The sequence below is a fragment of the Bos indicus genome, chromosome 18 (assembly GCF_029378745.1).
Source record: "Bos indicus isolate NIAB-ARS_2022 breed Sahiwal x Tharparkar chromosome 18, NIAB-ARS_B.indTharparkar_mat_pri_1.0, whole genome shotgun sequence".
Lineage (NCBI taxonomy): Eukaryota > Metazoa > Chordata > Mammalia > Artiodactyla > Bovidae > Bos > Bos indicus.
In genome coordinates this window covers 41,635,649-41,662,940 of record NC_091777.1, presented here as the reverse complement: position 1 = coordinate 41,662,940, position 27,292 = coordinate 41,635,649, and the positions used below count along the sequence as shown (strand labels likewise).

General features: G+C 47.8%; 1 protein-coding gene across 7 annotated transcripts in view; it reads right to left on the bottom strand.

Annotated features, from left to right (window-relative positions):
- The window catches only part of ZNF536 (zinc finger protein 536), a 449,550-nt gene that overhangs the window by 130,765 nt on the left and 291,493 nt on the right, over positions 1-27,292 (bottom strand). For 5 of the 7 annotated variants that reach the window (XM_070770889.1, XM_070770887.1, XM_070770888.1 and 2 more), the window contains one exon: positions 20,679-22,247. In XM_070770889.1, the coding sequence (XP_070626990.1) occupies positions 20,679-22,247 (1,569 nt within the window). Of the gene's footprint in view, positions 1-12,373; positions 14,176-20,678; positions 22,248-27,292 lie in introns of those variants that run through there. The other 2 variants (XM_070770893.1, XM_070770892.1) reach the window with 2 other exon arrangements.

Here is a 27,292-nt window from a genome sequence, read left to right as displayed (position 1 = left end):
TTTGCACAGAGTTCTCAGTGGCGCTGAAATCTGCTTAGGAAAGCAACAAGTCCTTTGTTCCGTTGACAACCGTTATTACAATTAATTCATTTGGTGATTGGTACTTGAACTGAGTGACAAGGTGTTATTTTACCTCAGTGAAAGTTAAAGTGGTAATACCTACATGTGCCGTAAAGCTGCGGGCTTGCTCTCCCTCGTGGCGTGGGGGTGGGGGGTGCAGAGAAGAAACGACCAACGCTGGCAGTCTGCTCGGAGGCCCCCTCCCCACACACCACTGTGAGTTGGGAGGAATGTGCTGGAAATTTCTGCCTCCCCAACCCCAACTCCCACCCCGCCACGGGGTTTCTTGCAAAGTTTTCACAAAGCCATAGGATCCAAAGGTAACATGAGCTGAAGGGAGGGTGTCTGCGGAGCGAGAGCCGAATGCCACAATTGAGTTGGGTGGTAAATCTTGTCATTCAACTTGTTGCCATTTGCCCAGCTTGTAATGCCACTTGAGGGCCGGGTACTCCCATCTGTCCACCAGGATTCCTCAGCCCTGCACTCCTGACGTGCTGGGCCTGGTAACTCCTTGCATTGCCGGACACTGCTAACTGCCCTGGCCTTTACCCACTAGGTACCAGTAGCACCCTCAATATCTCCAGACATTGTCAAGTGTCCCTGGTCAGGAGAACACTCTTAGTTGGAAAGCACTGCCCAACCTAGCACCCCAGACTGTTTTTGTATAGTAGATCGGAGGTTCAAGGACTCTCTTCTGATTTATTCTCTCTCAAGCTCTCTGAGCGCACCTGACCCAGAGGCAGGTTCAGACCACTGCTCCCCGAAAGCGCACAGGACAGTGTGCCTTCCGTGTGGCGTAGAGGGTGTGGGCGAAGGAGAGCAGTGAGACAAAGGACTCAGCAGCTAAGAAGGAATTTCGAAAGACATTTTTCCTCAGGAGCCCAGACTTGCCTTCAGCCAGGGTGACTACAAAAGGGCACTTTCCAGTTACAGGGCCTTGCACCCTCATCAGGATCTTCAGAAATGAGTGTTGTTCAGTCATTAAGTCATGTCCGACTATTTGCGACCCCATGAACTGCAGCACACCAGGCTCCTCCATCCTTCACTATCTCCCAGAATTTGCTCAACTTCATGTCCTTTGAGTGTCCACTCATGCTATCTAACCATCTTATCCTCTGTTGCCCCCTTCTCCTCCTACCCTCAATCATTCCCAGCATCAGGGTCTTTTCCAATGAGTCAGCTCTTCTCATCAGGTGGCCAAAGTACTGGAGCTTCAACACCATTCCCTGCAATGAATATTCAGGGTTGATTTCCTTTAGGATTGACCGGTTTGATCTCCTTGCATTCTAAGGAAATGTGTCATATAATAAACGCCTCAACACAAAAATGTGTCGAGCAGAACTGGTCTCTACTCATTATTATGAATTTCAATAATTATACACCAGGATTCAAAAAATTCTGGTCACCTGAATGTTCAGGCAGCTGGGCAGTAAGTAGAACCTCCTCTCTGTACATTGTTTGTATTGATCAGAAATTTGGCTTTTTACTCAACTTTCTTTTTTTTTTTTTTTTCAACTTTCTCAAGTAGACACTACCACATAACATGGAAGAAGGGTTGCAGGTCAGAGATGAGGCCATCCTGGCCCTGGCTGGGTTGTCTCAGGAAGGACTTATTTTCAGGAGGTGGAAGAATGGAGGCTCTGAGGAGCAGAGGCTCCTCCCACCTGTTCACCCATCAGCTCCTTCTTTAAAGCAGTCCAGCTGGGTCTCTGTAGCAGAGACATACAGTGACAAAGTGCTAAACTCTTCGTCATCTAGCCCAGACCCCAGTACCTCAGGACCCGGACCCAGTGCATCCTCTTCACTGCCCCAGAGCGCGGCTGGATGTTGCCTGGGTCCCCAGCCAGCCCAGGATCCTCTCAATACGAACAGCTCAGTAGAACTTGACTCGTACTGTATGTCTGCATTGGAAAAGTCATGGACAGGGACCACAGAAACCCTCCCATTTTTTTTTTTTTTTTTTTAAATTAGCAGTATTTATCACCTTCTCAAAATCAATTGTGTATTTTAAATGAAAACAAATGACTGTTTCTAGACTGATCAATACTTGCATCTTTGCCTTTTAAAAAGTAAAAAGTTTGAATATAAGGAAATCTTTATCTTTGCTTCCGTCAATCCAAATATAATATAGCTCAATAGTTAATAAATATAATCCTCTTTGTCTGGACAGATCAACATCATAAAAAATGCAAAGAATTCTATGGTATCCAAGACCCTGTGCGGTGGAAAGCGGCCTCTTCCCTGTAAACTCCGGGCCTCGGTACTTATCTAGTCTCCTTCCTAGATGAGGAGCCGTTTATTCCTATTAAGTCTAAAGAAAAGGGTTTATATATTTAATGATTCTAAAACCAAAATGCTACCTACTATCTGCACAATTGCCATTTTATCTCTCTAAACTTCTCTGGCTGACGTTTTTAAAAGGGCAAAAGCAGAAAACCCTTATATAATACCTAATTTGTACATCTGCGGTTTCCCTCTGACTGGCACAGGCACCATATGTTTTTAATTATCATAATAGCCCTAAAGAACCTGTTCGGTGGGAAACACATATGATCCTTTTATTACTGGTTTGTAATTTAAACAGTTTTAACAGAAAAGGTCTGGCTATAGGGGAGTGACGGGCTCAAAGGCCTAAGATCCCTGTCGTCGACCTCTGGAAGCTCAAGTTCAGATCCCACCCACCAGGCAGGACCTCCTTCCCCTGCTTGACAGAGGTAATTGGTCACACGTGAAGCGGCTCTGCGGGACCTTTAAAAGACAGGATCTGTGATCTCCAGTGATGCTGGAGTCTGGTCAGAGCCTGACACAGTGGGCAGAGGGTTGATAAATATTATCCTAGTCTGACCTCTGCTGCCCTCACAGCTGGGGGCTGGGCCCATGGCAGCCCCCGTCTGGAGGGTCTACTGGTGCCCTGGGCCACCCACTCTCCACTATCCCCCACCTGGACCCCAGAGAACAATTGCAAGGTGAGGGGTCAGGTTTCCTTGAGGCCCTCTTGCTTCGGGGAGGGCTGGGTAGACAGTCTTTTCCTGGAGGTTGAGAAGTATAATAAATACAGCCTTAAAAATAATTAATTTGCAGACCGCGAGATGGAAGAAATCTTGGGATGGGGATGATCTAGTGGGACTTTCTCATTCATGACGAGCTGAGGATGCTGAGGGGACAGGAAGAGACCTGCTCAGGGTCCCAGGCAAGTCCTCAGCCGGGTGGGTCACATGCAGCACATCTGACCGCACCCAGCGCCCCATCCTGCTTTTTCCCAGGTTCTACCTATGGGTGCAATCTCCGCTTGGAATTGCCACATTTTGTCCCAGGACCCAGATCTACAGGATGGCAAGAAAATGCTATTTTTATTTATTTGTTTGTTGGTCTGCTCGTTTAGGTTTAAGGGCTTCCCAGGTGGTGCTAGGGGTAAAGAACCTGCCTGCCAATGCAGGAGATGTAAGAGACCCAGGTTCGATCCCTGGGTTGGGAAGATCCCCTGGAGGAGGGTACAGCAACTCACTCTGGTATTCTTGCCTGGAGAATCCCATGGACAGAGAGCCTGGAGAGCTACAGTCCATAGCATCGCAAAGAGTCAGACACGACTGAAGCGACTGAGCACACATGCACGAATAAGGATTAAAGGCATGGGAAAGCCCCACAGGGCAAGGCAACAAAATGTCATCTCGGGGTAGCTCCACTGCTGAATGAATCAGACCCTCGTGTGCTTGCTGAGTCACCTCGGGTAAGGTAAGTGTCTTCTCTGTGCCTCCATTTCCCCATATGTAAAATGGGAAGAATGAAAATTACATCTGCCTCAGGGGATTTTTATAATATAAGGATTAGATGAAAGAATAACATTTGCAACTTTCACTTTCATATATATATATGGTATTTAAAATTGGAGTTGGCCCTGGCACATAGCTAAGCATTTATGATTTAAAACCAAACTTGGTAGATGGAGGGGTAGCTCAGAGGACCTGATCTTGTAGGTGACGCTTAGGCATGGGGAGATCAAGAGGATAAAGTCACGTCCCTGAACACCAGAGGCAAGATGCTGGGTTAGAATGGGACAAAACCTCCAGTTACAACTGCTTTCTGGCAACCTCTCAAGGAATCCAGGGGGCGGGGGCAGTGTTAGGAGCAATGGCCATCAGACTTTCTCGGGCTATCCAAATGGCAGGTCTGATTCCACTCAGCTGTCGTGAAAGTGGCTTTCTCGTTTCCACTACTGGGGGTTTTAGCATTCAAATATGACTCTATGATATTGTATTACTTTGATTTTTTTTTCTTTGTCATAGCTTGATACTGGAAATGCAATACAGGTGACCTTTGAACAATGTGGATCTGAGCTGCTCGGGTCCACTTACGCAAGGATATTTTTAAATAAATATATGTATGTGCTGCAAATGTATTTTTTCTTATTTTTTTAATATTTCCTTTGCTGTAGCTTACCTTATTATAAAAATATGATACATGACACATATAATGTACAGAATATACGTTAACTATTTAAGTTATCAGTAAAGCTTCCAGTCAACAGTGGGCTATTAGTAGTTAAGTTTGGGGGAGTGAAAAGTTATACCCCTTTTGACTGTGTAGGGCATCAGCACCCCAAGTACCCTAATCGGTCACCTTAGTGTTAGTCGCTCAGTCCTGTGTGACTCTTTGTGACCCCATGAACTGTAGCCCACCAGGCTTCTCTGTCCATGGAACTCTCCAGACAAGAATACTGGAGTGGGTGGTCATTCCCTTCTCCAAGGGATTTTCCTGACCCAGGGATTGAACCTGGGTCTCCTGCATTATAGGCAGATTCTTTACCATCTGAGCCACCAGTGGAGCCCAGTGGTCACGAGTCAACTGTATATGGAATAATGTAGCTGAAACCCTCTATTATCTAGCACATACTCTTCGCCAGGCTTACAGCACAGCTCCGGACAGGTATTTGCATACACTGCGGTCCCTAAGCTGCCAGGCAGGCGCCTGGTACCTGTGTGCATGCACTAAGCTGAGGCTCAGGGAGGCTCTCTAATGGGATGCTCATGGCTTGAGAAGTTGGAAGGCTTTTCCAACGAGTAGAAAAAGAACCCTGGGCAAGTCACCTGACATATTGTGGCCTCGGTGGCCTCATGCATAAGATGGGTTCTGCTAAACAGGTGAGTCTGGTTATGCAGAAGTGACTGGCAACCAGAAAGGCTGAAGAAGGACCAGCTGGCATTGGACCTGTGACACTGGAGGGGCCCACTTGTCTGCAGGTGAGGCTGGGAGTGAGACATGACAGGCACATCCTCCCATGCCACCCTATCTTTCCTCCTTCAGGACAGGCTCTCTCCAGGTGAGTAGGTGGGACAGGCATTCATCCAGCCAACCCCAACCTTAGAGGAGGAATGAAAGAATCACAAGTCCAGATCTGGCCCTCCCAGTGACCCCAGAAGACGAGAGGAAGCCTTCTCATAAGTTTAAATAAAGGGGGAATACAAAGCCCCCACCCCAGAGGGACTGCTCTTTCCTTTTGGCAAGAAGAAGGCCAGATGGCCACCTTCACTTGAGATGTCAATTGTGACCTCCTGACTCAACAAACAACAAGTGCATCTTAATCAGTGAGTGCCCTTCCTGTCCACCAGAAAAGGCTACTGCTCTGACCCGCCCCTCAATGAAACAAGACTTTCTTAATCACAGGCTGCCTCGAGGGGCTGGGAGGGGGACCACAGGCCCTGGCTGACCCTGCCACCAGCAGCTACTGTCCCTGCTCGCTGCCTGCCTGCCTGGAGCCAGCCCAGCTCGGCAGGCCAGCCAAGTAGAGGCTGGGGTGAAGGCGCCTCCAAATTTCCAATTCGGGGAATAATAACTCACATGACTTCGATCCCATCTGTACCCAGTGAAGGCAGAGCAGGGAAAGGAGCATAAAACACAAAGTTCCCACAGTCAACATCTGTCTTAGTGCAAACAATGGACCATTATCTTGTAAATAATTCTGATTAAGCTGCAGCGTTTCCTCCTGAAGCTGGTGGTGGGAAGCAGGGGGAGGGCGCCACTGGGAAGCTGGCCTGGGCCGCCAGGTGCTACACTTAGAGCCTCCCCTGGCCCCTGCCCGTCACCCTCGCCCTGCCCACGGCAGCAGGCCCTCTGACCACCTCCAAACCCCAGGTGGCTTCGGGAAGGTTCCTCCCTGCCGCCATGCTCTCCGTTCTGCTGGCTCTTCTCCTCTTCCTCACTCTATTTCCCACTTTCCTCCCCTCTCCAGATGCCATCTCCATCATATTTCTTTTAGTCTGTTCATACTGGTTTTCTGTTCTCTCACCATCTCCTTCCTACCCTTTTATCTCCCCAGGTCTCCAGTTTCCCCTCTTCACGCCTTCCCCCTACTCTCCACTCCAACCTTCACCTCTCTCCTTTCTTCATCCACACCTCTGACTCACTGCTCTTCACCCCTCTCTCCTTGTCTGGTCCTTCCTGCTCTTGGTCTCATGGTGGCTGGCTGTCCTCCCATCCCAGGCCCACCCCTCCAGATTCTGGATTGGTGTAGAGTCAGGAGATTTGGAGGCCTACATGCCCCACCTGCTCCCCGGCTATCTCGGACCATCATGTCTGAACAAGGCCAACCAGAAGCACTGTGCCTGCAGGAACCCCTCTTCCCACCACTAGGAAACCCCTCATGCCCCACCCCAAATCCAAAGACCCTCTCCTGCCTCTGCACCCATACATCTCCTGTGTCATGAAAAAGAGCTGGGGCTTCCCAGAGCTGCCCAACAATAAAGAAGTCCAGGCACGCACCTGTGCAAAGGAGACAGGATTACTCACTTTGTGAGGGCATTTATCCCAAAGTTCTCAAGAAAATCCCCCTGGTGATTTAAATTGAATTGCCTGAATCTGATTTTGAGATGACACTTCAAGCCCAAAGTTTCCATATAAAAGCAAAAGCCACTGTATAAGAACCCTGTTCGTGCTAGCTGACCACTGGACATTTTTTTTTTTAATCTCCTAATTTTAAACCCTTTGCAGCATGAGAAAAAAAACAAGAAAAAAGTTCAGTTGGAGCCAATAGGGGTGATGTCTGCACATCCCAGGAATGGGATCACTGAACCCCAGCACACCTTTCTCCGTGGATGAGATGGAATCCCAGTGAGGCTGTCTAGACAGAGGCCTTCAGGTGGTAAGTACAGATTGGCAAGCATGAGGGGCTCCATGCTCTGCAATACCTTACCCAAATTCTCTCCCCACTTGTCAAGGTCTTAGGGAGTATGAGTCTTCATGGCAACCCTGCCTGGGGCCTGCATGGCAGCAGAAATCCTAAAATAACTGGAATGTGGATGATCTGCCAACCTCCAACTTACTCATTCAAATTCATTTTATTGTCTTGAGGATGTACAAGGGCACACAAGTGTATCCTTTGGTGGATGACAAAACGAGAGCAATCAACCCTAACTCTACTGTACAGCACAGGGAACTCTACTCAGTACACTGTATAACCTATATGGGGGAAGAACCTGAAAAGGAATAGATAAATGGATATGTATAACTGAATCACTTTTCTGTATACCTGAAACTAACAGACCATTGTAAATCAACTATACTCCAAGATAATTTTTTTAATTAAACAAAAGCCAAGGAATGGAGGAGTTCAAAGTTGGAGATAGTGCACACTGTCCCAAACTCAGGGGCTTGCTAGCCAACAGTGACTTTGAGTGGCCACAGGAATGCTGAGGATGGAAGAGTGGAAGGGTTGCAGGTATGGAAAGGGATGTGAATTGTTCCTCAGGCCCCGTACATGCAAGATGGAGCACAGCATGACCCCTCTTCTCTTCCTACCTCCCACCTTTCCCTTACTGGGTTGGAGTGTTGGGTGGGAGTGGGGGCTCCCAAGAGGGACTACATACTGTCACACCCAAGAAGGGCACCTTGGATTATCAAGTTGATATCAGTAAAGCACTTGAGGAAACCTTATCATCATGAAAATACTCAAGCTCCACTGTGAATACAATAGGTGGTAAAATGAAAAAAAGTTAAATAATCAGATTTTTCTTGCACTATTATGAACCCAAAGATCCACTTTTATTGACTCCCTCTTTTAAAAAGAAAAATTGACCAACTTCTAGAATTAGAAGGGAAATGCCTCAATGCTCTTCTTACGAGTTAATAAAAATGTCTTGATGAAGAAGCAAGTATTCATATGCCCCATTCTCAGACTGAAACCCCACATGTTCATGTACTTGTGGGAAGACCAACTTGGTGCCCACACCTGGGACCCTGCAAGACTGAGTGCTCATGAGGACTCTAGAAAAGATGGAGTCTTAGAGAGTCACCAGAAAAGTCAAGGAAACAGGGATCCTGAATGCCATAGAATTTGAGACCCAAGAGGATACTGAGGGGACTTGTCCAAGCTCCTTGGAGCACAACTGCTGTAGACACTGTAGGTCCTCTGACCCCCGGGCCAGCCCTCCATCCAGCCTCCAGAAAGCCTGGCCCTAAGCTGAGTGCGTGTCCCAATATTTAAAATCTGCAGTTAGCGTCCCACCTTAGAGTATGAATCTGCCCTCACCCTGGGCTCTGGAAGACGTGACCCTCTGCAGTGCACCACAGATGTAAAAATCCTTAGACCAAGGGGTTCTGGCTTGTGCTGGATGCTGTCTGTGCCCGACCCCTTCCCCTCTGGCTCCCCAGGATGCCAGTGGCCTCTTGTTTCTCTTTGATTGTGACTGTTTCGCTGTTGGGTGACCAGCTGCTGCTGCTAAGTCGCTTCAGTCGTGTCCGACTTTATGCGACGCCATAGACAGCAGCCCACCAGGCTCCCCCGTCCCTGGGATTCTCCAGGCAAGAACACTGGAGTGGGTTGCCATTTCCTTCTCCAATGCATGAAAGTGAAAAGTGAAAGTGAAGTTGCTCAGTTGTGTCTGACTCATAGTGATCCCATGGACTCCAGCCCACCAGGCTCCTCCATCCATGGGCTTTTCCAGGCAAGAGTACTGGAGTGGGGTGCCATTGCCTTCTCCAGGGTGAGCTGTAGTGACTCTCAACTACTGAGAGTTGCAGAGCTGGTGGATAAATGCCCCAGCTTCTTCAGCCCTCAGGGGTCATTCTGAGGTGAATGTCACATCGTGTCCTAGAGGATCCCAGGGGACAATGCCTAGTCCCTGATCAGTGGCAGCTCTGTCAGCACCCTCAAACATGCCTCCCAGGACTGCCCCCCCCACCTCAACAAACTGCACCGCACTCATGTCAGGCTCTGCTCTGGTGAGACCCTGAGTAGGTCAGCCATGGGCTCTAGAAAGATTGAGAAGATTAATGGACTCGCATTGACAAGAAAGAGGCCAACATTCTGTGAACCCCCAGTTAAACCTTGAGGCCTCTGCACCCCAGTAAGACACCTGCCTCCACCTGGTCCCTAGGTGCAGGGACAAGTTGGGTGGCTTGTTCTTGCGACTGCCCCAGCCCTCCCCCCAGGACATACGAAACACTTGAGTTCCAAAGAGAAAAGCAACTTGTCCATCATATAAAAAGAGCAATAATTTGGTAAATTAATTGCAAATTTGCTTTCCCCGCTTGGTTGCCTTTCTCCTTTTCTGTGGATAATTGAGAGTATATTATATTAATTCGACAACAACAGAAGTTCAAAAAGAAAACTTAACCTTGTGAGCAGTGGGTTACCATTAGATGGGTATGTCTGAACAACTCTACAAAGAGCATGAACGACAAACCCTTCATACAGCCAGCCAATTTCTGGGTGCACAGATGGAGACTTTTGCTCATGAAACTGCTGTGCAGAGTTCCCCAACTTTAACCTTGAGAATGCAGTTTGCTCTAGAGACAAAATCCGCTCCTGCACAGATAACACTGTACATGTTGAGCTGCATACTTAGGGCTGTAATTCACTCATCATGATGTTTCTTTGAGAAAAAGTGACTATAGGTAAGAAGAAATCGTCTCCCAAAATTTGGACTCTTTTCCCCTCCACCAAAACATCTGAGTTTCTTCAAAACATGAGTAATTGAAGAAGTGGACTTGAAGACTAGTTTTCACCATGAGCTGCACAAGCCTTCTCCCCCTCAGTCTATCCCACCTCATGGCACAGTTACCTCCTTGAAACTCCTTTCCCCTCTTTCCACCTCAGACCAGTGGGCCGTCCTTGCTTAGAAGGGTCTAGGCTTTAAGGCCAAGGGTAGAGTCATAGGGGATGCTTGGGGTTGCCCCAAATCTGAGTCCAAACAGGTTGCGCTTTTTGTAATGCCATGTGGGGATGGGGAGGGGGAGGCAGGCTTCCAGAAACAGGACCGCCGGCCCCCACGCTGAGCTGTGAAATGAAGTCAGCTCATCCAGGAGGCCTGGATGCACCCAGCTCCCTCACAGCCACAGACAGGATGTTCCCAAGAACATTCAGCTGGTGAGAAAGGAGTTCTTTCCCAGAGGCAGGGGGATGAGAGGGAGGTGGGGAAGAAGGGGGCAGAGGAGGGAGGGTTGTGAAATGAGAGAGGGTAGGAGGCTGGGGGCGGCTCATAAAGAATTGGAGGAGAGAATCCACAAATGTCTCCTCTAAGCTTGAGAAGCTCCCCTGGGGGAGCAACCCAGGAAATACCCCTGCTTTCGAAGTGGAAATATGGAGACCCCGTTAGGGAAATCGAGCCCTCGTGGAGGGAAGAGGGAAATAGACGCCTGGATAGGGGGCTCCAGGGAACTTTCCTGCCGTCAGCACAAGGAGCCAGGATGATCTGTTTCCTGCAGCGGTTCTGCCTCTGTTGCCAAGACCTGGCCGTTCACGCTGCACTGGACTCCCAGCCCCTTCCCTGCTGGAATGGTGGTCTCGGCAAGGGTTCCCACAGTGTACAACATGACCGTAAATGAAGAACAGTGCCAGGGACTATGTGTTCAACCCCGGGCCCTTCAACAGAGCCCTCTGGTCCCCACTGCACCCTGGCCAAGGGGTAAAGAGGGTGCCCCTTCACAGAGTGGATAGTGGTGAGCCCCTCCTTGGGAGCTGCAAAGGTAGCTTCTAAAACCCAACGTGGCTTCAGGCCCCGGTGGAGAGAACAGGCTCACAGAGGCTTGGTGTGTGTGAGGAGGTGATGCAGGGCTCATGGAGCCATCAGGGACCCAGGAAAGGGCAGGGATGAATTCTTGTCCCAGGGCAGTTCCCCAGACTCAGGTGGTATTGGAAACAAAGATGAGATCCCCAAACCCCCGGAGTCTTTCTTTCAGTTCAGGCTCTGCCTACACACTGCTGGTCAAAGCTGGTCCAGGTGAATGTGGCTGGGGTCACTCGCTATACCTTGGCTAGGCATGTGGGCGTCCACCAAGTTTTCCATCAGAACCCACAATGCATGTTCTCAGCTTCATGGAACAGTATCCTGTTTTCAGAATCTCTCACTTTCACTTCTTATCTCCAATAAGACACAACCTAATCCTGTACTCTATGGTCTTCGGGGTTACTTGAACAATTTCCATGAGACCTACTGAAGGGAATGTTTTCAGCAGTCAAGGTGACAAGGTTGACCTACTGATGGGCCAGGTATGTTCCAGTGGACGCTTCTGGGCTTCCGTTCCCTTGTACACAGGACACTTCATTTATCTGGAGAAGGGGGGACCATGCTTGGGGCTTGGGATTCTGTCAAACAATGATAATACCTCCCCCACCCCCAGGACCAGTTAGCCACGCAGCAGCATGTGCATGGAATTTAGAAGTTTACAAAACACGCCCAATTAGAGAAGCTTGGTAACACTGTTGAAGTGGCAAGTGCCTGAAGTCCAGCTCATGGACGAAAAAAAAAAAAAACCTAAGCGATCACAAAAGAAAAGTGAAATCCTTGCTTTGTGCCTCCTGCTGTGATGGGGGTGGGGGCGGAGCTGGCAGAAGCCTGTTACAACAGACAAGGGCGCGACCAAAATATCACAGTGGATGAAGTTGCACACTCCAGCAATTCCAAGGGCCTCTCCATGGAAAACTATGCTTCACAGGACGGAAAGAAAATGGTAAAGTTTGCTGGACCAAGGCCAGGCGTGTGTCGTCCTCCACATGGGGGATGAGGGACACGGGGCCTGTGAGCTGTCGTGGGGTCTGATCACCCACCCGAGAGACACTTGTGCACACAGATGCTCTCCCCAAACCCACCACGGTCACCCCACCCAATGGGGAGGTGCCTTGACATTTGTATGTTTAGGAGCTGTGACTCTTGGAGCCTCCTAAAGATGGGTGGAAAATATGGCAGGTGACCCAGCAAACAGCCCATGGGACAGCACCTCTAGCTTCCCTGAATGTCCTGTTGAGGCTTCCAACAGACAGAGGGATGTCAAGGGTGGAGGGTGTTGCGGAGTGAATTAACATAATGACTCAAAACTGCACTAATGTTTCACAGCTTTTTTTATTAGCAATACCAAGATAAGTTATTGAAGCATTTTTAGTATTGTTTTACATTCCATTCATAAATGACCTAACTTGTAACTCAGCATACAGCACACTTAGAGATATAGTTTGACACTTATTCAGAAAGCTACAATTATTATAACTTACATGCCTTCATTACCAGGAACACCTTCATATATCTTCTAATTACTTCAACAATACTCTATTCCAAAGCACACGATAACCCAGTACAAGTTTACACATTTTGCTTCAATCACCGTTTTTAAGGAGTAGATGTTGAGGTGCTGTTCACTGGTATTTTACCGTCATCTGTTCCTGGTTAACGTGACGACCTGACACAATATTAAACTAGCAATATTACTGCTTAAATACTATGGAGAAAGAGAATTACTGCACTTTTCTGTATTCTTCTAAAGTGTTACAAAATACAGGACAATCGGACACAAGCAGTAATGCCGAGACCATCACAGGGCCCGCTTCTAGAAGCTGTGCTGAGCGGAAGCCCCCCCAACAGGGTTTCCACAGGTGAAGGGACTCCAATCCACCCGTGTTTGTTCTGCAGAATTTTCATGACTCTGAGGGAATTTTCTCTCTCGCTCAGGTTACTAAGCCTTCACCATCCTTCGCTAATAGTGGAACATATGGGGCAGTATTTTTAGTCTCCCTGATTCTTTGCTATATATACTGTAGGTTGGTGGTGTATACACATACCTATGCCAATAGTAATTATTTATTCAACACACATATGTGTATACATTCTTCTCTTGACTTTACACGATTAACAAGCTGCAGAGAGCCACCGAGGAGCACGAACAGACAAGGGCAAATCCAGCTAGACCGACTAGAACAGGGGGTGTCACTTACCTGCAAGAAAATGTGCAGATTCATTAAACAATCCAGAAACCATGTGGGCTAGAGGCATTTGAAAGCAAGGGCAGGGCCACACTCCCTAATTGTTTAATGGAATGATGACAATAAAGCAATATTTATAAAATTTGGTCCTTCCATCTCTGGCTAAAGCAAGAATAGTCTATGTGATTAGAGCAGGTTGGCAATTAGATGCAGAGGCGCTGTTGATCAGAACTAAGAAATAGGAGATAATTACTACTTATTTGAAACCTGGGCTTGGCACATAACATCTGAATAAAAAGAAGAAAGAACCTGATTCCTTCAGCAGCTAAGATGTCTGTAGCTAGATGGCTGTCCATGCCAACCACCACTTTGATTCAGCAGCCTCAGAAGGCAGACCCCAAAGCTTAAGCCCAGGGTCCCCCAAAGCACTCAAGATACACATAGGGTCACCCTGCTCCTATTGCACATGGCGGTGGCTGGGCCTGCCTGGAGAACTTGCATTTCCCCAGGGATGTGGATGTCCATTCTGACAACACTCTCTTCACTTGGCATTCTCCTCTCTCCCAATTTGAAGTCATCATTGGGGAGGAAAAATTACTGTATACAGGCATGTATGTTTTGAACCAAAGAGTTTGGTTGGTCTCTTCTCCCAACCCAGGCTTGATCCTGGGCAACAGGTATCATGCGATCCGAAGAGAACATGGATACGGCAACCAAAATGAAAGCTACCAGACTTCTGCTTCGGAGGCACTGTTGATTCAGACAGTAGCTTTTGGAGCCAAAAATATGCAGCAAAAGGAAAGGAACATAAACAAGGCTAAATGTCACCAGTGTTTGCCGACTTACAGACACCATCCATTTGTTTGTTCTGAAATGACGAGTGGACCATTTGGCAAATACAATGGTATTCACACAACAGTTCTGTCATCCTGCAGTGCAAACGACATCACATCAGTGGCATTCCCATTTAATTTAAACAGAAGGAAAGGGAGGAGGAGTAGAATGCCGAAAGAGTTTGGAGAGGGCTGTCATCCAAAGAGGCCGCACCCGGTGAGGCTCTGGATGGGGCCAGGGGAGAGCCTGTCCAGGGCGCTGGTTTCTGTGGGAGACCCAAGGGGATAGCACCTGTACATTGTCCCACCAGAGACAAAGGGAAAGGCTCTGCAGCCAGCGCAGGGGCAGAGCAGGCAGGATGGGGCGGTGATTTGCATTAACTGAAAGGATCTGCCCCTGGACTTCAGAACAAGCCAACTGGTCCTCCCTACTGAGGTCTAACGTCAGGCCCTGGACATGCACTATGACTGGGGGCAGGCTGGACAATGGAAGTCAACAGCCAACCTGGAAATGATAAAATTGGGCAAAGAAAGGGAGTGCAAAAGTTGTGCTTTATCCACAGTGTCTGTAAGCTGATAGTAAGAGTCAGCTCAGGAAGAAGAGAAGAGGAGGATAATTGCTCATTTGGCTTTAAATAAAGCATGGCAGCTCTAGAGACAAGACCCTATGGCAGAGATTCCCTGGGCCTCCTAGGCTCACTGCACTCCCAAGTGTTGGCTGAACTTGGGCACCTGTACACTTGGTAGATTTCAATTTGGTGGTTCTCTTTCTGTGCCATTTAACTAATTTTCTTTCTCCATTAGAACCTGTTGGCTTCAGGGCCACACCTTAAAACTTAGAATTATCCACGAGACCAAAAAACGTGCCACCTATCATAGGCTATGCACCGGGAGCTTGTGCTTGGGTGCCTTCATACATACATATGCAGTGTTCACAGTGGCACACACGCCAGCCACAGCTCGCTTGGAAACCCCTGACTAACCACAGACATTTGCCATTTCTTAGCCAAAGCCTGAGGTGGTAAGACACTTCCTACTCTGAAGCACCAGCTTTCTATCAGGAGGCGAACTGGGTAGAAACTGGAAGGGTGTGACCACAGTGATGGGATGTCACCACTAAATTGCCAGAACTGCCTTCCAAGCTAACATTCCCACATACCAAGAAATAGCCATCAGTGACTTGGCATGGCAGACATGAGGAAATAAAATGTGTCTCCATAACCTTGATGGAATGTAAGATTTGTACCTGCTCAGTGCTAAAAGGGACAATTGCAACCCAAAGATGTTTGGGCAGTGACATCACCTACTTGTGATAGCCTAATGTGGACATCATCTCTTCTAGAAAATATCAGCTCCATTTATCCAAGCTCTTCTACCTCCATCATCTCTTTTTATCCTTACGCTTCTGTCCATCAAAGAGCTCCTGTGTCTTTCTTGTCTGCCTGCTTTGGCTGTGATGGTGGCAGCCCTGAACCCGGCATGAGTCATGGAGAAGGGTGTTCTCCTACAAGTCTTTTACACACAGACAGAGATGTGACCTTCCAGAAAAAACTACTCCAGGCTATGTAGGTCTACAAGGCCCCTCTCACTCTCAGAAAGTCTCCTGCATCTCTGGCATTAAACGGCAATAGATGGAATGTTGCAGCTGCTGACCCGAGTCCTGCCCGCATCATCTCACAGGCCGGTGGGGTTGCAGAGGATGGTTTTCACATATCTTTTCTAGGGATGACCACAGCAATGCAACCTTCTTTATACTCGAGCAGGGGCGGACAAACTAGGACCCCTGGGCCAATTCTAGCCCACTGCCTGTGTCAGTAAATGAAGCTTACTGGAATGCAGGCATGCCCATTTGTTTCCTTATTGCTTGCTGGCTGCTTTGTGCTGCCCAGCAGAGACCACAGAGCCTGCAAGCCTAATGGGTTCACTCGCTAACCTAGGAAAGTAGTTGCCTACCCCTGCTCTACACTGTATAGCTGGTAAAACGGTGAATATTTTCAGACTGCCTACGCTGAGAAATCAACAAGGTTTTTGGAGTACAGAAGTCACATTTCAAAAAGAGTTGAGCTCCTATCATGCCATCAGACATTTTAGAATACATGAGGCACAGAGCTTTTTGAAACCTGTCTTTTTTTTTTTTTTTTCCCAGGAAGGGGGGCTCCTTATTCTCCCATTGCCATGAGAGAATTCTTGGTCTCAGACATAATTTGGGTCAGGGAAGCCAGTTGCCCCCTAATTGGGAATACTGAATCAATTGCTGTTAAAGACCCTGCCTTCTCACTTGCTTCCTCCCAGGCTCAGTGGGTCACTCGGTCTGGGAGCCACTGTACAAGGACCTCAGGCCTACCACAGACAAGCTGCTAGATTCTCCTCACTCAGCTGGGCTTCCCTGAGGGTTGGTAACTCCAAGAGTAAGGGGGTTGTACCCTGCTCACTCCCTTTCCCTTAATTTGACTTTAGTTCTTCACCATCAACCCTACTTTGGGGCTCACCAAAGAACATAGAGCAAACTCTGCTCAACACATCATGGTACCCAGTCATCCATCTAGGGTTCAAAAATAAAAGTAGTGGTTGCTCTTCAAATCCACAAACTCTGGAGTGAAGCAAGTTCTGTGGGCCATGCAGCCAGGCCCACAGGTGTTGTGCAGACCCACCTCTGTGTGGTCTGGGGCCCACCAGAGCACTCTCAGATATCCAAGCTACTGGCTGATCCAACAGTTCATCAGATTTCTCAAGCTGGACAAAGGAGCTGTCTGCCTTGTCTTTTCAGTGGATATGAATGCTGCCCTGGTCTGCCCTGGCCCCTCTTATTAGATAATCGCATGGATCCTGTCCCATTACAAGACCAAGGTCAAATCCATTCTAACAAAACCAAGGGCACATCCAAGTTCTCCCACGGCATGGGAGTGTCCTTGTACATTATGCTCTTCTACAGAATGAAGAAAGGTGGGCCATGCCTGGAGCCTGGAAATGGGGACTTTGATTGGAGCAGGATTTCCTGTAATGCGATCAGGCCCAGAGTGGGACCTGACTCACTCTAGAAGCCAACAACGCATGCCCTTCAGTTTAATCCAAGATGGCTCAGTCACCTTCTTAGGATCATCTGTAACACGTCTCTGATCTTTAGAAATTCACGCTCGAGCTCTCAGTTGGCAAATGCTGCATGCCTCCCCTACCCAGCTGGCTGGGATGGCCTTTCTCCTGGTTGTCTCTCACCTCTGCATTGCCTAGGAGTGGACAGCACACACAGGCCAAGACCCCAGGCCTATGACATGAAGGAATGTAGGACCAGAGCTCTAAAAGTTAGAAAGCAGGCATGCAGAATTAAGAATCCAGAAGTAGAGCCTACAACGTGAGGATCACCCACAAACTGAGGGTTAAAGGCCCCTTCTCCACTCACCAGCCTGTGTCAGCAGAGCCACTGAGCTCTGGTGCAGAGGGGGCTCTACATGACTTGAACAAGATCTTTTCTGATGCTTCTCCCAACAGTTTTACACCCATGAGAATAGATACAGATGGGCATTAGCTCCTCCGACAAGCCTGTTTCTAGGGGCATCAAAGTGGAGGTTTGGGTTTACTAACCAGGCAAAGAAGAAGGCAATGGCACCCCACTCCAGTACTCTTGCCTGGAAAATCCCATGGATGGAGGAGCCTGGTAGGCTGCAGTCCATGGGGTCGCTAAGAGTTGGACACGACTGAGCGACTTCACTTTGACTTTCCACTTTCATGCGTTGGAGAAGGAAATGGTAACCCACTCCAGTGTTCTTGCCTGGAGAATCCCATGGACGGTGAAGCCTGGTAGGCTGCAGTCCATGGGGTCGCACAGAGTCAGATACGACTGAAGCAACTTAGCAGCAGCAACCAGGCAAAATCAAATGCCAAACTCTCTTGAGATAAGAACTATCAGAATAACTCTTGGTTGTGCAAAGCCCAGCTTCTTGAGGAAACCAGCTATCAAGCTGGTGGGCCTGTTTGAAAACCCATATCTATTCTGAGTGGAGCAGAGAGGAGGGAATAAACATTAAGAATATTTGATTCCTTGTGCCAATATCATATCCACCTTGGCAAAGTCAAGCCAATGGGAGTTTGAGGTTTTCAACTATCATCTGTGCTTTTTGCAATGCTAAGAAGACAGTAGACCAGGCAGGAAGAAAAATGCCCCCAAATGCCCCCTCTGTAGCTCAGTGAGTTTAAGTTTTCCTCCCAGATATCAGTTTTTAGGAAGGATGAATATGCCTGGCCCTCCCATGTCACAACAGCCAGTAAGAAATCAAGAAGAGGATTTTGATTATGGTAGGCCGGCGTGGGAGAGGGGAATGAGAAATGGACAGAGTCGAGACATCCCCCTACCCCATCAAATACAGAGGCCAGGGAGGGGCCTTTCTTGCCTGCTCCCAAACTAAGCAAGAGGATGCAGAAGAAATGAGGGTAAATGAAATGCAGAACTTGTGCTCTCTAAAAATCGGCATTTTTTGGCTGGAGTTACTTTTGGCATCTTACCATGAGTTCAAGGTGGAGTAGTGGGACCTGGATGCCCCACTGGGAAGCAACCAGGTACCCTGGAGCCTGGCTGGGCTGAGGGTCTTCACTCCCCTTTCAGGACAGGGGCTGCAACTTACATCTCAGGCTGTCACCCAGTGGCTGAAAGGCTGACTAAGCAAAGCTTTTGCTGGTACCCTAGAAATGTCAGGGGAGTGTGGTGAGCTGCTATTTGGGGAGGGGGAGAAGGGCCTGAGAGCTTCAGCTCAGAGGAAAGGGCTCCCTGACACCGCTTCCCCTCCACCCTCGCCTGGTGCAAAAGGACACAAGCAGGCATGCTTCCTCAAAGGCAGGCAGCCTTCCTTTGGCGTTGATAGGACGATGGGAAAATTAATAGGGGTAATATGAGCTCATTTCAATAATAATGAGCTTATAAACATGCCAGGTTTTGATCTTTTCTGATGCATGGATTCCTGGCAGGAACTATGGTCCTACGTAGGTATTTGAAAGAACTGAAAATAGACTTAAAAAAAAAAAAAAATCCCCAAACAACAATGAAAAAGAAAGCACTCCAATCACAAACTTAAAACAACAATAAAAAAAAAAAAAAGACAAACATCGCTCCCCTGGAAGAAAAGAAAAAAAAAAAATTGGACTGACATGAAACCCTTTTCTCCTTCCTTTAAATATTGTTTTTAACAGCTTCAAAAGTAATGAATTGTATGTGACTAAAAATAGATCTGGGGGTGTTGGTTAATGGGGCCTTATGAATCATTCAGCATAAAGAACTGTCAATATTTTTTTGAGCTGTCAGAAATCCATTTAGTGATTTTTGACAATTCAAAAAATATTTCTGACTGCTTGATCCAGTTCTTAGTGAATTAGGGAAGGAGAGAGAAAAAGAAATATATCAATTTAAATTATGAACTGAATCCAGCTTGCTGAATCCCGCTCTGTGCTAAAAGGAATGTCAGGATTCAGAAGTTAAATAGGATCTTTGCTCCCTCCCTCCCTTCCTTTTTCCCTTCCTTGCTTCCTCCCTCTTGTCCTTCTTTCCTTGCTTCCTCCCTCCCTTCCTACTTTCTTTCTGTTTTTGAACAAGTAATGTCACAGAAATGCATTCGTGGGCTACAGATGGGACGATACCATGGTCATTTGTCTCTAGTGGGGAAATTTGGGGCTGGAAATAACACACTGAGCTTCAGTTTGGAGAAAGACTTTCAAATAAGAATATCTGGGTGCCAAGAGAATGACTTTGATCCTCCCTGCCCACACCGACATTCATTTGATGCAGTTCTAGGCTTCAAATCTAGCATTACTTTTTAAGATCTGGAATTACTTTGGAGTAAACATATTCTTTAAGGAAGTAAAGAATTGCCAATTTGCTAACAAGATCAGGCAGGCATAAATCCAAGACAGACAGGATCACAACACTGCTAACCAGGGACTTCATAATGTACACTTCTTGTTAGAACAACAGACAGATGGGTGAAGAGACAGACAGACAGAAGGCAATAATAGAAGGCCAAAGTCACAGTAACTGCCATTTGATATGTCTGAAGATGAATCACAAATACCCCACAACCATCTCCCTATTTGGAGAGCGGGTCACTTTATTTCTACATTGTGGTTAGTGTGATATGATTTTAGTATCCTCTAAGTCATTATAAAGAAAAGTTTCAGAAAGCAGATTTGGCTTAGCAAAGCAGTAAGGAATTGTCTTTAGGCATCTTATGTGTAAGTTGAAAAGACTGAAAAGTTTGCAAGTTCCCAGGTCTCTTTTTCTTTTTGTTTTTTAAGTTTTTCCTGTCCCCCTCAAGTTATGGATTAAAAAACAGAGGAGTAGTTCATGCGGTGAGACCCCGCCCCCTTCTCCACGCCTTCAGTACAGGCATTTCCGATCACAATAATGCAAATTGAAACACGAAAGTACGAGGTCCAACACTTTCTAAATGAATTTGACTCTCATGATTGTCTGCATTGCGTATACCGCATAGTTGGGGGTATTTTATGTGTAGTTCAGAATCTGCTCATGGATAAATTTACCCCATTTTAAAAAAATACACAAATCAGCACTGATGTTTTTGGGAAATGAACTAAAGGAAGAGGATTCTAAAACTTACCACACAAGTCTGGCCTCTTGATACATCCAGAATTTGCTGTGCTATTTGCAAGTCCGTTAAAGGCTGCTAAGCCATCAGAGCTATAGGCCCTGAGGACCGACAGCACGTTCATCGGCTTCTCCAGGCCCTGGGGCCCCCGCTCCGGCTTGGGCAGGCCCGCCGTGGGGTCCTGGGCTGGAAGAAGGCCCGGGCTGTGCCACTGCTTCTCCGACGCCTGGGGCAGAGGGGAGACCAGTCCCTGGACAGGCTGTGGGGCGCCCGTGGGCAGCAGGCCATCCCCGCTGTCGCCGCCCCCGTCCTTGCTCAGGGCAGGCGGCTTGCTCATCACCTCCGGCTCTGTGTCAATATCCTCTTCCTCGTTGTTTTCTCCCTTGGAGGAGTCCATGTCCTCCGAGGAGGCGATGTCCGAGAGGTCATCAGTAGTGTTCTTATTTGTGGTTTCGGGGATCAGGATCGGGGCGTCATCTTCGGAGTGGGCCTTCCCGTCGGGCTCCCTGTTGGGGCAGGAGCTGGCGGCCCCCGAGCCCAGCAGGCCTGGGTAAACACTGAACTGCTTGTAGAAGTCTGATGGGAAGCTACAGAACGAGGGGTCCACGTGGCTGGGCCATGGGCCGCCCTTCTGCTCCCCCAGGGTCTCTTTGACCTGTCCTTGGGCCATCTTCTCGGAAGCCGAGTCTAGAGGTCCCATCATGGTGGAAAGCGCCATCTCTTTGTTTGATTGTACCGAGGGCAGCAAGGCCGCTTTACTGGCCTCCCGGGCTTGGTCTTTGCAACTGACTGTCACCCCGATAGTGTTATCTTTGCGTTTCGCTTTGCCCAGGTGGTTGGCCTGGAGATGAAGGGCCATCAGCTCCATAGAGGACGTTGTGAAAGCACAAAACAAGCAGCCGTGCCACGCAATGCTGTCTTGCACAGTCACCGAGGAGCCCGGGAGGGAGGCAGCGTCCGGCCGCACAGACAAGTCCAGGGGCTCGTACTGAGACTTCTCAGACTTCCTGGGGGCCACCTTGCCGCCCACCTTCTCCTCACCACCGTCCACCCCATGGACCTTCATGGAAGGAGGGTCAGAGAGGGCTTTGTCCTTCAAGTCCTTCTCCTTCTTCAGGGAGCTTAGGACAAAGCTGTCCATGAACGCCTGCAAGGACCCTTGGAAATTCACACCGTTGTTCACGATACTTTGATAAGCTCTCCCGATTTCGGAGAAGTGGGTGCTTTTGGAAGGAAGGTCAGTGCCTTTCAGGGTGTCTGAAGGAGCCTCAGAAGACATGCCACTGGCCTGTCCTGTGTGATCTCCGGATGAGAGCACTCCTGACGTCCACTGCTGAGACGCAGGGCCACCTCTGAAGTCGATTCCGGGGAGACCCTTGAAGGCGCCCCGCAGGATGTCTGGCCTGATAAACAGAGCGGCTTTGTTGGACAGCTCGTCCCTGTGGTCTTGGCTCGGGGGCTGCCCAGACAGTGGCCCAGCTCCGTTCTGCCGCTCCCGGTGGTGCCGTTCGAGGTGGTATTTTAAGGAAGCTGACTGGGTACCGGCATAATCACAGTGGGGACATTTGTAGGGTTTCTCACCTGCAAGATTTTGGTATAAGGAGAAAAAAAAAAAAGTGTTAATTTCATTTTGGTGTGCTGAACAAGGCTAGAAGGATCAACATTTGTTCTTGGAAACAAAGCAGCTCAAACTAATAATTAGTTAGAGAACAACTGTTTTTTAATAGAAGAATAATTCGTACTCTTAAGCTTTTTTAATGATTTTGTACCATTTGGGACTATTCAGGAATGACATACTATCTACACACAATTAGCTATCTTTTTCTTTATCTAACATGTGAAAACGGCTGTAGATTTAAAAGCTATGATTATGAAAATTAAGCATAATAATTTCAACCACAGTGATCATTAAAAGTAGAAGTTTAAAAAGACAAAGTACGTAACAAATGGGTGGTTGCAATATTTTGTGTATACAATAGCTCTAAAATTTGTTTAAATTATACACATGGAAACCATTTTTAAACCTAAAACTTTTATGGCACTGTTACGCAAGACTGAAATGAATGATTTAAGTCTTGCTCTGCAGTAAATCATGGATATAATTAGCAAATGGCATACTGCACAAGTAATTTATCATTATTTGGAGGGCACCATTCCAGACGGGCTCAGATATCTGCAGACCTACTTCATTGTTTCTAAATAAAGAACTATAAATACCGATTCTATAAAATATTAATACCATTACAGTGCATTATGATTGCAGCATGTAAAGACATATAGTTAAGATAAAAAGCAGTCAATAAAACTTAAAAGAAAATGAGTAATAAAAAGGCACAAAATATATTTAGTTTCTGTATTTGAAATTAACATTATCTACTGGTTTTTGTAGTGCCTTAAATTTGTACTAATGGCAAACCTAATGCTCCGGTAGTAAAATGTGTAATTTACCTATAATAAGCGCTTTCTAGAGAATAAAAATAGCTTTAAAGACTGTTTTAAAACATATAAGATCATTTTCATGAATTAAATATTTATTTAAATCCAACACACAACTTCTATTGTTCTTTCCACTATGGAAAAAAATACCATGACATACAACCGAGACCTGCTTGCATTGTAGGAGAGGAAAAGAGAGGAGGGCAAACAAATGTGAATTTAAATATATTCTAAGAATTGGTACACAGTCCAGGGTCTTCTCTGGACCTTGGAATCGAAAAGCTCTCTGGAAGGAATGGGACTGTCCGGGTTCCTTGTTTACAACAGCACTCTGTCAATAATCACAATTATTTCTCCAAGGAAACTCAGGCATTCCCCACCACTTCCTCTGTTCTGTTGTAAAACAGTGATCTAAAGCAACAGCAAGTCAAGGGTGAATGGTGTATTCTGGAGACGTTTGACCATGTCTAGTCTCAGACGATGCCGGATTCGCAGTCTCCAGGCACAGGGTATTTTGGGGTAATATACTTATTAGGGGCGGGGGAGGATGCATGGATTTTGTAAATAAGAGGACCACCAGCCCGAGTTCTGACAGAGGACTCCATGTCACCTCCAGACTGTGTGCTCTAGCCTTGGAGAAGCTGTACCTGCCTCATCAAACGGTGGCTGTGTACTTCTCTTTCCCACCTACGTGCAGCTGAAGGTTCCCCGGGACACATCAGAGAGGACCCAGCTGGGACTCTCTTTCTCAAGACCAGTGACATGGATCTACAGGAAGACTCAGTCCCCTTTGATGCAGAGGTACAAATGGCTTAAGGCACCACTTCCCAGTTCTTGAAGTCAATGCCCATGATAGGCTCCAATTCCCTTCAGCCACTGCTGTGTGACATTTCACTGGAGACTAGGGAACTCTCTGCGGGATGGGCGTTGTGGATGGGGTACTTCTAGGCTGACACAGAAGTCCAGTGCCAGTTGCAGCAGAGGCAGCCCCTGAAGCTGAGGGGCAGGGGTGGGGGGAGGGGACTGTGGGGCTTGTGGCAGGAAAGCCTGATAAAGAACTCGTATCCTGGTCCATGGGTTGCTGTAAGGCCTGGGGGATGGCCCGGCAGTGAGAGCTGGCAAAGGTGCCTGCAGGTACTGGATGAGACTCAGGATGCATTTCAAAAATGCACCTGGAAACGATTAAGCGCATCTGGCAAAGGGTGTGCAGAGCATGCATGGGCATCCATCAGCAGGAGCTGCAGAGGGAGAAAGCAGGGCTTCCCTCCACGCCTGGTGGGGTGGGGCTGCCTTTCCTGGCCAACTGCAAGGATGCTTGGGGGATGTGTGTCGATTTCCAAGGGACACACATTTCAAACACTCACTGGAGCAGCGGTTCTCAGACTGTACTGAGAATTAGAACCCCCAAGGGAGTTTAAAACACCCGTCCCGGGACCCAAGGCACAGCAGTTCTGTTTCCCTGGATTCAGGGGAGGGGGGCAGAAGTGGGTGGTTCCGTAGGTGTCCCTGATGATTTTGATGCCAACAGTGTAAATGTTACATTTTGAAAAATCAGAGTGGAACTGCTTGAGGAGCTTTAGAAAGTGCTGATAACTGGTTCCACCTTTACTTCCAGAAGTTCCTGGGGAAGATTGGCCTTTGGGGTTGGCCTGAAGTGGGCAAAGGCCCCCTCACGTGACCCTCTATTGAGCCTGGGTGGAGAACCCCTACAAGGAGCCTCCCTGGGAACTGCCCTTCTAGGTGGATGCTGTGGGACCAAGCGGCAGAGGAGCGAATCTGACCCTCTGGACCCTAGGAGGCGTTTGGAGAGTCTGGGACAGACACAGGATTCTCATCTTGGGACCTTGGCTTCCTTGACCTGTAATGTTGCAAGTTGGAGCACGTGTTCTCTGTGGCATTATGTCAATTCTAAAGGTCGTGTCCAGAGCCAAACCAAGTTTCCTGAATGATGCCAGAGACAAAAATGTCCATACATGTATGCAACTGCACACCCAGAAACACACAGATTCATTCACACAGTCTCTGATGGAATGAGCAAGTCCCTACCCACCAAGTACTGTACTTGGTGCTGGAGACTAAGTGGAGAACCAAAAAGATAAGAGCCCTGCTCTCACAGGGGAGGAGAGGAGACACAGCAGAGCGATTAGAGTGGGAGGCACACCACACACAGTACACACACACACCACATTCACACACAGACACTGTACACACGCCACACATCACACACACACCACACACAACCCACACATTACACACCCCCCACACACACAGCACACACATTACACACCCCACACACCCCACACATTACACACCACATACACACCACACACAACCCACACAACACATTACACACCATGCACACACACACCACACATACCATACATCATGTCACACATACATACCACACACAACCCACACATCACATTACAAACACCACACACACAGACATTGTACAGATACCACACATCACACACACATACCACACACAACCCACACAACATATTACACACCACACACACACACCCCACAGACACTGTACACATACCACACACCATATACACACACACCACACATCACACATACATACCACACAGCACACACACATACAGATACCACACATACCACACATCACATCACACATACATACCACACACAACCCACACATCACATTACAAACACCACACACACACACAACTCAGCACACACATACACACACACACAGATACCATATACACCCCACATATCACATTACACACACCACACCACACACACACCACACATCACATCACACATACATACTGCACAGCACACACACATACAGATACCACACAATCTCCAACACACACATACCACACACACACACCACACACAACCCACACAACATATTACACACCACACACACACACACACCACACATACCACACATCACATCACACATACATACCACATAGCACACACACATATAGATACCACACAATCCCCCACACACACATCACACACACACACACCACACACAACCCACGCATCACATTACAAACACCACACACACATAGCACACATCACACCACACATACCACACACACAACTCAGCACATACACACACAGATACCATATACACCCCACACATCACATCACACACACCACATTACATACACCACACTACACACACCACACATCACACAGACACCACACACATAGCATACAACCACACACACAGAGACACTACATATATACCACATACACACATTCACACACACACAGACACCATGCACATACCACACATACTCCACACACACATATACACAGAGACAGAATACACACCACACAACTACACACACACAGACACCACACATATACCGCACATCACATCACACACCACACACACACATACAGATGCCACACAAACCCCCTACACACACACCACACAACTACACACACAGATACTATATATGTATCATACACATGCAACACACACATTCACACACACAGATACCACACACACACCGCACACACACACACATACACAAAGACATCACATACATACCACAAATCACACACACACACACGTCACACAATGTAGGAGAGGATCTTTTCACTTGACCCACTGCTCTTTTTCCAAGTAGGCTTCGACCTCCACTGTTTCAGGGGAGAAAGACCACAGTTGAGACACAAGGATAGTTCGTTCCTAGTACTTGAGTCTCCAAGGGTCCAGTTCAGTTCAGTTCAGTCGCTCAGTCATGTCCAACTCTTTGTGACCCCATGAATCGCAGCATGCCAGGCCTTCCTGTCCACCACCAACTCCCGGAGTTCACTCAAACTCACGTCCATCGAGTCAGTGATGCCATCCAGCCATCTCATCCTCTGTCGTCCCCTTCTCCTCCTGCTCCTAATCCCTCCCAGCATCAGAGTCTTTTCCAATGAGTCAACTCTTCGCATGAGGTGGCCAAAGTACTGGAGTTTCAGCTTTAGCATCACTCCTTCCAAAGAACACCCAGGACTGACCAGGCCCTGGTAAATTCAGGGCCACTTAATAGAGTCCTCAAGGGCTATTTCGACTGCAGAGGTTCTAGAAAGCCCTCGTGCACTTCCCCTGAGCACATCCTGGAAGAGCCCTCAGCGGTGGGCTTCTCCGTGTGGCTTCACCTCCAAGTTCCTGAGGGGCTTTGTTTAGGTGAATACCCCCCCCACCC